At 32.7% G+C, this 13778-nt stretch overlaps 1 protein-coding gene across 1 annotated transcript; it reads right to left on the reverse strand.

Moving 5' to 3' along the window:
- Positions 1-1564: 1564 nt before the first annotated feature.
- LOC120070755 lies at positions 1565-5180 on the reverse strand. The gene is made up of 3 exons (XM_039022631.1): positions 2817-5180; positions 2558-2702; positions 1565-2319 (listed from the first exon to the last, which is right to left on the reverse strand). Exons 1-3 carry the CDS (start codon positions 4536-4538, stop codon positions 1691-1693), a joined length of 2496 nt encoding a protein of 831 aa, XP_038878559.1. The 5' UTR covers positions 4539-5180; the 3' UTR covers positions 1565-1690.
- Between the last annotated feature and the right edge of the window lie 8598 nt (positions 5181-13778).

A 13778-nucleotide genomic window follows, 5' to 3' on the forward strand; every position in this document is an offset into this window, starting at 1 on the left:
ATATATATATAAATGAATCCCTTAAATCCAAATCCTATTTGGATTTTAATTAAATACATATACACATTCCTTTCCCCCTCTTAACTTCCAAAGTGAATCTAAATTCCTTCTGAAATCTCAAATCCCCAAATTTATTCTAAATTAAAAAAAGTTGTCTTAACCCAATCATCAAATTCCAAATAAATTCACCAATTAAATTAATTCTAAATAAAATTCAAATAAAACCTGATCTTTCCAAAGCCTTCAATTAATTTAAAGCAAACCCCGAACTCCTTGTCACACTTACTTAAAATTGAATCATTGAAACACACCAACTCCAATTTTATCTCAATTCACAACATAATTCAAGAAGAATTAAACAAAATTTTCCGAAAACTTGGGTTATCACACAAACACTTATCATTGCCATATTATTCTTAAGTTAAGTAAAAAATAGGACAAATGTAAAATAGGACAAATATTGATCCTAAATTTGGAGATTGTATCAATTAAAACACCTAATTAATGATAGTATCAATTTAAACATATAATTTTCATAAATATATCACTTTATACGATCTATTGAAAATCTTACATTAAAAAATCAAGGGATCTCACCATTATAAGTTTCACATGAGGTCTCATGTTTCTAAATTAAACGTAATTGAACGTGTAAATTGATACATTTGCAAAAATTCTAAGTTCAAATTGATATCATTATTAGTTTGAAGTTTAAATTGATATAACCTCTAAAGTCTAGATTATACATTAATATTTTCTTAAATTTTATGTCTGTGAGATAAGTTTTTCCTCAAATATGCATTGGAACAAAGATTTTGGGTGTAGTAAACAACAATTGTTGGGAAATTGTCAAAAATAACATGTTTAAGTTTTCATCTTAAAAAACTAGAGGCCATTGAGATTTGCTATTTTTTTTCTAAATGTTATGTAATCTTCCAAGTCTTTCTAAAACTAAAAAATCACACTACCAAATATTATACCATTTAGAGAAATTTGAAAAACTAACTGATAAACATAAATCAATAAATCAATTTAGAATTTTTGTGTAATTATGTGAATCTTGGTAGGACAAAATAACACTGAGATTCTATATATTTAGGCTTTCTCGATGAAATTCGACCATAATTAACACCAAAAATTGATAAATTTGAGTTTTGTCGGTGGAATCTTAAATAGAATTAACATCGAGATTTAATATACATCTCAAATCTTACCCTCTTTTTTTTGCAAAATTTGATATTTCCCAAAATTTAAAAATAACAATGCATTTCTCTTGAATCAATTTTTAAAAATCTGTTTTGATAATTAAAAGCCCCATTCAAAATTTTGGAAATTCATACAATTGTGAAAACGTAAATGATGCTAAATATTTGAAAAATTATAAACTAATTTGATATAATATTTAGTAAAGATAAGAAAAAATTTGAAAATATATAAGATTTGGTATAGATTTGAAAAGATTACCTATAAAATTAGCAAATTAATGTATAATCTAACAAGATGTACCAAGAAATGCCAAAACAATGAAAAAGTTGTTTTTTTAACTAAATCTCGCCGGCGAACTTGAGATGGGATGAATTGAGAAAAAACTATTCTAACGATTTTACAAAAAGTCGTGAAAACGTGCTACTTCTGACCATTTTTCAAAATTATTTTGTACATAAAATAAGGAAGATACAGTTTTCTGATGTTATGTGAAGGACTCCTCAATCAGTCCACTCAAAATCAGCTTCTCTATGTCATTTACAACTTCCTCACTTTCACTTCTTGAAAATCCTTTCTTCCAACCAAAATCCCACATTCCGTTCATCACCTCTTTGCACCGTAGATCTCTACTCAACACTGCATATAGAGTATCTACAAGAAGATTATTGCCACAAATTGTTTGGTAACTCGTTAGAGTGTCGATGTCGTTGTTCACTTCCTCAACGAGTTTTTCTACAGAAATCTCTATCTTTGTATTGCGCCTACCTCCTAGTAATAAAGAATTGGCTACTTGTAGGTCGTAATGGCCTTTGCGCTTGACTAATTCGATTGCACAATCTATAAAAGGTTTCGTATTCAGGGATTCGAGATTATTGCAGCCAGATGCTGTCTGCAGCATTGTTCTATCATTTAGATTGAGGTCAAAAACTTCCCCTGCATGACAGAGGAATGAGGAGCTTCTCAAAAGTAATGCTTTCAGATTGGTTCCTTGACCGCAGCTTTCGATATCTGTTTCCATACGACTGTTGGGATCAATATCTTTGACAACACTCGTATTGATCTCGAGTTTGGGGCTCAATGGCGGCAGAGAGTTTGGGTTCTCATTGCAGCATTCTACAAGATTTAAGAGAAAACTAAGTATAAATCACAAACATTAGACAATGCAGAAGTACTTGTTCTACTTAGGAAGGCAAAGTTATTAAATCTCACTTAGAATCTCTCTTTGGATGAAGTTAAAAGAGATTCATATAAGTATGAGAATGGAAAATGAATGCATTTTGCTTTCCCTTTAAGATGAATGGTCAATAATAGTAGATATTGCAACTTATCTTATTTGAGATGGAAAATTTACCTATAATCTTTGTATCACATTCGTCAAATTCGTTCTCCATTGCAATTAAAGCCATAAGGGTAGTAGTTTTTCGATTTATTGGAAGATCAACACTTTCATTTGTATCAGTACTCTCATCATCTTTCTTGGCTTCAACCATATGAGTCTGTAAGATAAACAATGCTTTACTCTCCTTTTACAAGGGGAGAAAAAAGGATACTGATGCATAAAAGAAAAAGAGTTTGATGTACAAAAAGTTAAAGGATAGGTAAGAACTCACAAATGAATTAACTTCTGATTGGGGAAGCACTGGTTCCTCCTTTTTTTGACGGTCACGATCATTAGATATCGCGCTCACTGATTGTCTTGGCACAGAATCTGGAAGGGAGCTACGTTGTTTATGAGTTTTGTTCTTCCTTGGATTAGTGGATGTTACTTTTTCTTGATGCTGTGGTCTTGACACAACTTTTTCTTTTGCAAATTCTTTTTCCACTGGTTTTCTAGTTGCTTTAGTCAGTTTTTTTGATGTAAGAACTTTCCTATCAATTGGTTCTGTCTCATGGGGCATATCAGGCATTGAACTAGATGTTTTCAACTTCTCTGCAGCCTTTTTCTTAGTATCAACAGTATCTTTTCTTAATTTCTCAGTATCAACTGTATCTTTTCTTAATTTCCTTACTTCTTTTGGTTTTGGTTTTGGCTTTCTTTCTTCCTGAGCGATCTGCTTGAGTGGAATCCCTTCTGCATTCTGCTTTCTGTGCAATTTATCTGAACTCAAAATTCCTCCATGGAAATCAAACTCATAGAACGACCGAATCTTTTTCGTACTTCTTAGAATAGCTTTTTGGTTGAAAGCATCATCTTTTGAGGAAACATGTGCTCGGTGTTCCTCCAATTCATCAGGTGGAAGAGGCTTGTGTTTTATCAACACAGTTGGTGGTACGTCTTTCAACCTTTGTTTGGAATCATTATTGTAGGAATAAGGGCAATGAATCTTAAACTCTATATCAGAATCACTCTCTCTAAGCCTGTTGACAGGAATTTTTTCAAGTTTTTCTCTCAAGGTTCCTTTTTTATGATCCTCCTTGTTGATGACAGATTTAGACTTTGCCGCACTCTGTGTTGCATCGATGCCAAACAGAGATGTTTTGTAGCCAGACACTTTTTTAAATTCAAACTCTTTCTTTGGAGTAGTTTGCAATGATTTTGATGGAATTTCTTCAAGCCCCATAAGCTTAGCAATCAGGTTATTACGTTTCAAATTCTTCTGTTGAGATGTTGAAACGTGAAAACAGTTGACATTATCATCAATCATTGAAGATTGGCTGGAGCTAGTTGATGGAATTTCTGACCCCAAGTCAGAATTTATATCACGAAAACAGGATTTGTGTTCACCAATAGTAACGTTAGACATCGATTCTCGCTTCACTAGGCTGTCTCTGATCACCTTCTTAACCTCATCAGCACCATTTCTGGAAGAACCATGTCTAGAAAGCTTTGATCTTTGAACCTCAACTGGATAACATTCATCTTCAAGATGACAAGAAAAACTTTTTGGATACGTCATCTTCAACCGAATCGACTCGTTTGATGCTCCTTGCAACTTAGCCAGCATAATCAGTGATTCTCTCAAACTTGAAGTTCCTTCCAACAAATCCTCAGCAATCTCCTCAGTTTTCATCTCAGATCTCATCCCCTTAGACCATGAACCAACCATATGGTTCAATTTCTCAGCTCCTTGGTAAACCTCCATGAGTGGAAGAGAAGATTGGCCATAATTTCTGCCTCTCATCTCTTCCGAGATCAGCTCCTCTTTCTTCTCTACCTGAGATACCAAACCCTTATTTGAATTTCTACTTGTCCTATGGGCTCTAATTTTTTGTTCCAGCTTCTGAGAATTCACTTTGGATATCTTGATCATATTGCAATCAACCACCCCTTTTGGATCATCACAAGCGATAAATGATCTATAAACCACTGATTTTACACTGTCTAGAGGCATTTTCTTCAATGGAAAAAATTACATCAACAAGGTCAGTTTCTACTAATCCTCTTTCCCTAAAAATATTTCCATGGTCTTAATTTAAGAACAAATAATCTTTGTAATGCTCGGACGGCAGTGTTCAAATGAAAACAAACCAAAATGGGTTCATCAGATGAGCCAAAATAAACAACAACGTGGGGAGAAGGTTGAAATTTTCAAACTTTACGACTTAATCAAGCAATTTTAACAGAGTGTTCATATGAATAACAACTCATTTAAACATACAGCTACCTTCCTTTGATCTTCCCTTTAAGCTTCTTGCAAGATTCTCGTAAATCAAGACCAACCCCAGAAGAGAAAAAGGATTAAAATAGAAAGAACTTACCAAACCCAGAAGAAATAGGCAGAAAAGGGCCAAGCCAGGCAACAAAGAGAAAAGACACAATATTTGCAGAGAATTGTCAAACCCCATGTGAAGTAACAGAGCACAAACGAAATAGAAACAGAGGAGTCGGTGCATTGACTTCGTGGCAGCTTAAAACAGAGGATTCAAAACAGAGAGAGAGAGAGAAAGGAAAAAAAAAAAAAGAAAAGAAAATAGGTCCAAGATTTGGAGCTCAAATTTTAATTTTTGATTAAATGGGTTTTGTTTATTTTTATTTTTCTACAGGACAACAAAATCGTTGGAAGATCATAGTTGTCATAAATGGGGGACACTCGGTTTTTTCCATACGTGTTTCTACAGAGTGCTAAAACAGCAACTCTGTTTTTTATAAAAAGAAACAAAACCAAGCAGCAGGAAGGTCAAATCCAAGCAGAAGAACCCTTCTTCTTCACGAAACCTAAAGATTTTCATGGAGCTTTAATTTTAAAATGTTTAAACACAGTATTTTAAACAGGAAAACACAAGCGATTTCTTATAAAAACATGTTTTCCTGATATGAACTCAGAAGACAGAAATTTAAATGCAGTGACAGAGATGAGTTGTAATATTACTATTTGAATTTTGAGGGTACTCTATATAGAGTGTAAATGTGGTAAAAAGAAAAAAACTTTCTTTTCTGACTCAATTCTTTTTCCACTTTTTTTTTTTTTTATTAAGATATAAATGGTGAGGTTTAGTTTAGGTGATGCCTTCCCAACTAAATTTTCTGGGCGATTTTGTTGACCTTTGCAGCAGTCATTGGGTTTCCATTAAACAGGCCAGGATTCTGGGTCTTTTATAATTAATTTATGTGTGATTGCTTTTATTTTATTTCTTTTTAATGAAAAAACATGGTCGAGGTCTTTTATATTGTTCATGGGAAGGGATAACAGCTTCCCAAATCTCATTTTCATCAAATATATATATTAAATTACAAATTTAATCTCTGACTTTGGTATGTCTAATTGATGGGAAGATTTTATTTTTCGAAGGGAAGGTAAGGAAATGACCAAAGAAGAGAGACGTGGAAGGTAGAGAGAGAAATTAGAGAAGAAACACCAAAGTGATGGAGCAAAATGGATTCAATTTTCACATTTTCTAGAGTTTGAGGTTTTGATTTTCATTTTGTCATAATTTGAGAGTTTAATCGTTATATTTCAAAGTTTAGGGGTACAATTTTTATACTTTTAAAAGTTTGAGGGTTTAATTTTTCAATTCGTAGTTTAGGGGTGTATTTGTTATAATCACCATAGTTCAAAGATGGTTTTTGCAATTTAACAATATTTTTAAAAAATTGTAAATATAACAAAATCTATTGGTGATTAAAGATGTCCATTTAACTCGTAGGGACCCATATCAAACGGAATGGAGAATCTCCGATTAGACAAGGAATGAAAGAGGGAGTTGAGAGATTTTTTCTCCATTGACTATACAGGGATGAGAACGGGGATTATATTTCCGCCCTCGTTTCTATATATATATATATATGAAAATTAAAACATTTTAATTATATCTTTGTCATATTTGAGTGAGTGAGAAATTTAAGTGTTTTATTAAAACTTAGGCAAAATGTACTTTTGGTTTTCGAAGTTTGAGGCTAATATCTATTTTGTTTTGAAGATTCAAAATAAACACTTTAGCCCCTAACAATTGGAAAATAGTTCTAAATGATCCCCTACTTAATTTTAACCTAATAGAAAGATGATTAAACTGCTATGTGATGACGTAAGTGAGATGACATGGTTTGTTACTTGACAATTAATTACTTATTAAAAGAAGCAAATAAATGTTAAAATGGTAAAAAATATCCAAAGCCCTATTCTCTCCTACATTGCCTTCATTTTCCTTCTCCCTTCCTGCCATCCGTCCGAAGCCAACAAGAAAGCCTAATTTCAAATAGTAGTGTGATACTTCATGGGAGACTCTAAATTTGAAGAAACAAAATTAAATTGAATAGGAAAAGCAATTAGTCTATGATTGGATACTTGATAGATGATTAACATCTTTGGATGGTGAAAATTGTCAAATGGAAGAAACAAAAGTTTCACCTCAACATGGACAAAATGGAACAAACAAAAATTAATAGGATGATTGAGTTGAATTGGTGGAACCTGACAATGATGATCTCCAGTTGATCATTTTATTTTATTTTACAACACGAAGAGGAAAAAACAAATGTTAAAATAGAGTTTTTAAATCCGATTGATATCTTCTCGACCATTAATAATTAGTTAGAGCTTTCTTACATTTCAACTCGGATGGTCGGAGCTTGCTGGCGTCAATGGAAGACGAACTCCGATGAGACTGGAGTACGACAATTGTGGACGCTTGTTTGGGAGTTTTGAATATTTTAACATTTTTAACCATTCTTACATTTATTTACTTTTCCCATAAGTAATCTATTCTAATTACGGCATTCCATTCACATCATTACATAATGGTCTAATCATCTTTTCATTAGGTTCAAGTTAAGTAAGAGACCATCTAGAATAATTTTCCAAACTTCAAGGACTAAAATGTTTGTTTTAAAACTTCAAGGACCAAATAAATATCAACCTCAAATCTCAATGACTAAAAGTGCGTTTTGCCCTTAAAACTTTTCATAATAGTAATTTTAGTATTTTTTTTTTTTTTTTTTTTTTAAGAAAAAACAAACGGAGAAAATTTCCCGTGGTAACCCGATCCTCGCGATTCTCCGCAAGAAATCCCTACCCCTATTCTCGTGGAGATTTTTTGTAGGGATGGAGAATGAAATGTGGTAGCTGAGATGGAGACGAGAAATTCATCTCTGTCTTCGCCTCGTCCCATGGACGTCTCTAATAGTGACGATCTAATAAACTCCTATTAGCAATATGGTCTATTACTCATAAACTCTTATTAGTGATATGGTCTATCACCTATAAGACTTTGAGAGTTGGATCTAAAATTTGACATTTTTTGTAAATTGCGTTGTGTTATATTTACTAATACTTTGGGTCTGATTGCTATATTTACAACTGCCATACTTTTTTCTTTTTTGTTGTCCATGAGTGTTCGGATAGCTTGCATGCACCTCGACTGATCTCACAAAAAATGTCAGATCCATGAATTCTACATAGGGCACTATGTAATATAAAAAGGGTAAAAAATATTTAAAAACCCACATATAATATAGTTTTGATATAGAGTTATTTCTATAGAAGTATTAACCATAAAAATATCATGATTTATTATATAGATTTAAAAGTATGAAAACTCAAAAAAATTGAGAAGAAAAAATTTGAAATTTACTTGTGAATGGTATGATGCGTATATCTTGACGATGAATGAAAAAAATAATTTGTAGCTTTAACTCTGAAATTAATTAAAATGAATATATATTAAATAATGCAAATATGAAAAATATGTAAAAGAAAATGAATGATATATTTTCAATGGAATGTTGTTGAGACTTATTGAAAAAAATTTCTATGATAAAAAAAAAATTGTTGCTAATTTTTTTCTTCCTTTAATTTTTTGTAGAAAACCTACTCACGACTAGAATGTAGAAAGTGTGCACCCCTATTGCTGCGTTACTTGCAGATTTTAGCAAATAAATTGAATTTGTTTATATATATTTTTAAATAATTACTTAATATTTATATTAAAAATACAAAAAATGATAAGTTGAAGAACGCATGTCTCTCTGACCCCTACATGGATCTGCCGATGTTCAGAAGACAATTGTATGACACTAACAATATTCTTTCTAATCCTTTTATTAAATCCATGTCTTTTATTTACCATCAAATCAACTCCTAGTGGTTCAATATTTATATATTATTTACGTGTCTTGTTTGTGCATTTTTAAAATTTTATTTAATCTATAAATTTTTTAAATAAATGTTTAATAAGTTATATGATCTATAGGCACTTTATAAAGCTATTAGATATGGGGTTCAAAAAGTTCAACGACCGGTTAACATAATGTTTAGACAATTATCACATTTATAAAAAAATTACTGATTGAGGCTGCCACTACGTTGTTCCTCAATAACCATCTTATATAGATTCAAGAACCTACATATTTTAAATCATAAACCCTATGATTATAAGAACCACTAATAATCAATTACTCAAACTTTCAAATATATTTGATTTCAATCTTAAAGGAAAGAATTAGATAAAAATTACTTTATAACTGAAGACTAGGAAGTAAGGAGAATTGGTCCACTACTCAAGGTTAAACCACTCTGCATACAAGTCTATCAGATCTACTGAATGTTCTTGACATGCAATTCAAGCTCAAGAATTGCAAAGTGCCAATGAAGATCTTGACATATTTCTAAATAATTGATGGAGACACGTTCAAATATTTCTTTTATAATTTATCTCCTGTACATACGACGATCTAAAATTACTAGTCACAATTTTAGATAAGATCACATTATGATAGATTTGTTATGAGTATTGTAACGAACCGACTTTTCATACTACATTTAGGCCGTTACAACATGCTTGTGTAAATTTAAAACAAAACCACTTTTAACACATTCAACCAAAATCCAACATGTTAAGAAAAAAGGAAAATTTACCAAAGCATAAGTTCATTTAAAAATTCTTGCTCGGCGGTAAAAGCGCGTGATGTCTGCAACTGGGTGTGACAGCAAGCTGAGGAGGATCGAGTGGGCTGCACAGAATTGACACACATAGAGAGAGACGAAAAAGAAAGAAAAACCACCAAGCATCCAAAGATCCACGACGACGATGGTGCGATCGGCGGCGAACTCGACTTGACAATCGGCTACGCTTGGAGGACTAAAGGTGAGCAACGACTTATAACTTTGACAGACAAGAAGAAGATTGTGTGGTGTAGGGTTGGCAAAATTTTCGGTGGGGTCAGGTTCCTGCGAGGCCCCACCCCGATCGGGGCGAGGAATCCCCAGTTTGACCGGGGATGGGGTCAAATCGGGGAATTTTTTCGGGACCCTGTCCGAGGACGGGGCGGGGACGGGGATGGTATCCCGACCCCGACCCCGACCCTAATTAATCCCCAACTCCGATTTTATATAGTTATATTTTTAATATTATAAATATATATTTATTATATATAAAATAACTTATTTATATGTATGTTTATAATGTACAGACTTATAGTGTTATAAGCCCAATATCGAATATATAAATTCTAAATTTAAGTCCAAAAAAGTCAAGCCCAAACTTAAAAAATTAAAAGAAAAAAATGGGAAATCCCCGCGGGAAACAGGGAATGGGACCCGCGGGGACCCGTTTCCCCGATGGGGAACCCTCCTCCACCCTGACTCGGCCCCATTGCCAACCCTAGTGTGGTGAGGGTTTGTACGCATGAAGGAGAGAGAGATTTAATTTCTTTTATTTTTTTTAACTCACTATGCAATATATATATATATATATTATTTCCCTTCTCCACCTCAACAAATCCATCAAATTAAAATTAATTCCTTACAAAATATTAAATCTCCAAATTAAATTCAAATTCTAAATTCTTCCAACAAAATTAAATCCAAATTTTCAAATATTTTCTTATCACTTATAATTCAAATTGCATTATCTTACCCAACAATTCAATTTTAGCCAAAAATATTCAAGAGACAATTCAAATAATTCAAGATAATCATGTTAAAATTACCTGAAAATTCAGGATGTTATACTCTTCCCTACTAAAGAAACTTTCGTCCTTGAAAGTTCTAGTCTTGAAAGAGCTATGGATACAGTGTTCTCATCTCATCCTACTGTTCCCATGTTGTCTCTTTGAACTATTGATTTTTTCATAGAACTTCTATTAACGCGATCTCTAATTGTTCAAAGTTCACTTCTATTGCAAGAATCTGCTTAGTCTTTGCTTCATAACTCAGATTCTCATCTGAATATACAAGAGCTCGAAGTCTACTATATGAGATGAATCTACTATATACTTTCTTAACATAGAGACATGGAAAACATTGTGAACTGCAAAAAGTTTCGGCGGTAGAGCTAACCAATAAACTACAGGGCTGACCCACTCTAAGATCTCAAATGACCCAATAAAATGTGGACTTAACTTTCCCTTCCTTCCTAACTTTAGAACACCTTTCATAGGTACTACTTTCTAAAAATACTTTATCACCTACCTCAAACTCTGTGACTGTGTCTAAAATTGGGGTAATCTTCTATATGCTATTAGCTTTTTGCATTTTTCTCTAGTTTTTTTAATAGCCTCATTAGTAGTTTACACTAACTTAAGCCCCAACAATTTTCGTTCCCCAACCTCATATCAATACATAAGAGACTTAAAACTCTTTCCTAGAAGAGTTTCCAATGGCATTATGCTAATTTTCGCTTAATTACTGCTATTAGTACAACTTCATAAGATGCAAGTGAGAATTTCAACTTCCTGCAAAACTGACGTGCAAGAGCACGACATGTCCTCTAAAGTTTGGTTCAAACACTCAGGTTTGACCATCAATATTTAGGTAAAAATTTGTATCAAACTCTCATGAAGCTTTTACCGTTTCTTGAAAACTATCGAAAATGGTTGTGGAACAAGGGTCTCTACTTGACATAAATGAAGTTGGTTTCTCATGAAGTGTGACAACCTCTTCCATATTCCACCATGAACTTAAGATGTTGAAAGTCAACAATGCTTAACACATTCACTCTAAAAATTGTCTTGAGCTTAAGAAGTCCCATTCACCAAAACATGTATCTCAACCCATCATGCTAACATAGAAAAATCTCTGTACGTGCACATGAGCTACTGGCTATACTATAGATGGCATAATCTCGAGATATATAACAAAGAAAATCTGGTCAATTGGAAATTGCTTATATTGTAGGAGCGTCAACTGTGATATCCTCTCCATTATCTATGTGTTTAAGGATCGACTTTGTCCAATTAAGCCTCATAATCACTAGGATCTCGACACAAGGCTTTCTACTGCCAAGGGTCATAAAACTTACTCATCAATCCTCATGTTACTCTTTAGTCTCACAACAATCACATACCACTATTTAGTCCCTAATACGAACGAGTCTAGAAATCCCTTTAAAAATAAGGTTCCTGAATAATAGGATATACTAGCATGCAACGGAAGCAATCAGAATCAATAAGCACTCTAAGTACATTTAATTTGAGTGCTAAAGCATATTATTTTAGAAAATCAAAAGGTGGGTTTCAAGTTTTACATACCTTTGATGAATCTTCCAATCCAAGCTGCTCTTCACGTTAATTCACATCCAAATCGACAATTAAACCACCAAGAGATATTCTCTACTATTCTCAGCCTTGAATTTGAGTGGTGGAACTCGAATTTGAGTGAATTTGTGAAGTTAGAAAATGTGGGTTTTGTGAGGAAGAAGATGAACTTCAGAAAACCATTTTCCAGTTCTAGAACTCTTCAATCTTAGCAAAAATGGAGAGTTTTAAATAACCTAAACATGCAAGCACTTCAGATCAACTTCAAGGCCAACAACTACTTCAAAAATTTAATGGGATTTGTATGTAGTTAAAAAGAGCAACACCTCATCCTTGAAGAAAGTGAGAAAAACCCACTAAAAGCTCTATTTTTTAAAAAAATCCATTTTTTTTCAATTAATTGTAAAATAATCAAATCCAATTTGATTTAATTTCATAATTAATCAAATTAAATATTTAATTTCTCAAATTGAATTTAAAATTGGAATTTAATTTGATTTTTAGTTAATTAAACAATTTTAATCAATTAATTAATTAATTTAATATCAAATATTAAATTAATCACACATTAAATTTTAAACATGAATCTTATTCATGTAATTGATATTTAAATCAATTTTTAAATATTATAAACTCTCCAATTTCGTTTAATTTCAATAAATTAAACGTTAATTATATCAAATATAATTATACAAATCCTAATTTGAATTTGAACATTATTCAAACTCAAACCCTAATTTTAATTTGAACAATTCAAATTGATACCATTCCAAATTCACCCAATTTAATAATTCAAGGTGTTCATGTTTTACGAGCTAGTAGAGGGACCTTATGGACCTACAAATCATGAGCTCTAAGGGTTTTAGATTAATTGGCTAATACTCTATAGTCCAAATTAATCAGTAATCGTTAACTGTCAAGTCACACCACTATAGCTCGATAGTTGCACTCTCTTCACTGTAGATATATTTGTGTCCACATGATTTAACCATAACCAGTAAGTCGATTATTCACAGGTTGTTCGTAATAAAGGTTGGGTTAATATGTTGTTTTACCCCGATATTACATCTTGTTCCTTATGTTTCTACTGATCCTCTCATGAACAATTGGTTTATGATCCAATCATTAATCAGATCCCTCTCGGGCTAGTTAGAGGGTGGGGTCCCTTGTTCAAGATCTAGATTCAGTGCTTAAGAGAACAACATTTCTCCTATCTCTAAATTGGGTAGGCGTGAATTCCGTTTTGCATCCTATGTCCCTAGCTATCTACCCGGTCTTACCCTTGAAATGGAAGACTTATTGAGTCGGTGTTGTTGACCCAACCCTCACCCATGCAATCTAAGGATAATCCCGAATAAACAGAAGTTCATAGTTAGCTCAGGAATAAGATCGAGTTACCTAGGTCATCTAAGCGAAATAGTCAATCTTAAACAATAAACAACGTTACAAAGTAAGAGTGACTTATTTCTTAATCTGATCTTATGCAAGCTCATTGCATAGAACGTCTCCACTTCTCATATAAATACATGAACGAATCAGAATCACTTCGTTTGTAGCACCTTTACAACAACTTGTAACCACTACAGAGTAGGCCACATCCAATAGTGTTACCAGAATAAGACATCCAACCTTATTCATATACTATAGACTATTTTGGCTATTA

This window comes from Benincasa hispida, chromosome 2 (assembly GCF_009727055.1).
Source record: "Benincasa hispida cultivar B227 chromosome 2, ASM972705v1, whole genome shotgun sequence".
Taxonomy (NCBI): Eukaryota; Viridiplantae; Streptophyta; class Magnoliopsida; order Cucurbitales; family Cucurbitaceae; genus Benincasa; species Benincasa hispida.

Coding starts and splice junctions, on each gene's coding strand:
- LOC120070755 (XM_039022631.1), bottom strand. CDS start 4,538: ATGCCTCTAGACAGTGTAAAATCAGTGGTTTATAGATCATTTATCGCT. Junction 2,703..2,816: donor AATCAGAAGTTAATTCATTT/GTGAGTTCTTAC, acceptor TTTATCTTACAG/ACTCATATGGTTGAAGCCAA. Junction 2,320..2,557: donor ATGTGATACAAAGATTATAG/GTAAATTTTCCA, acceptor TAAATCTTGTAG/AATGCTGCAATGAGAACCCA.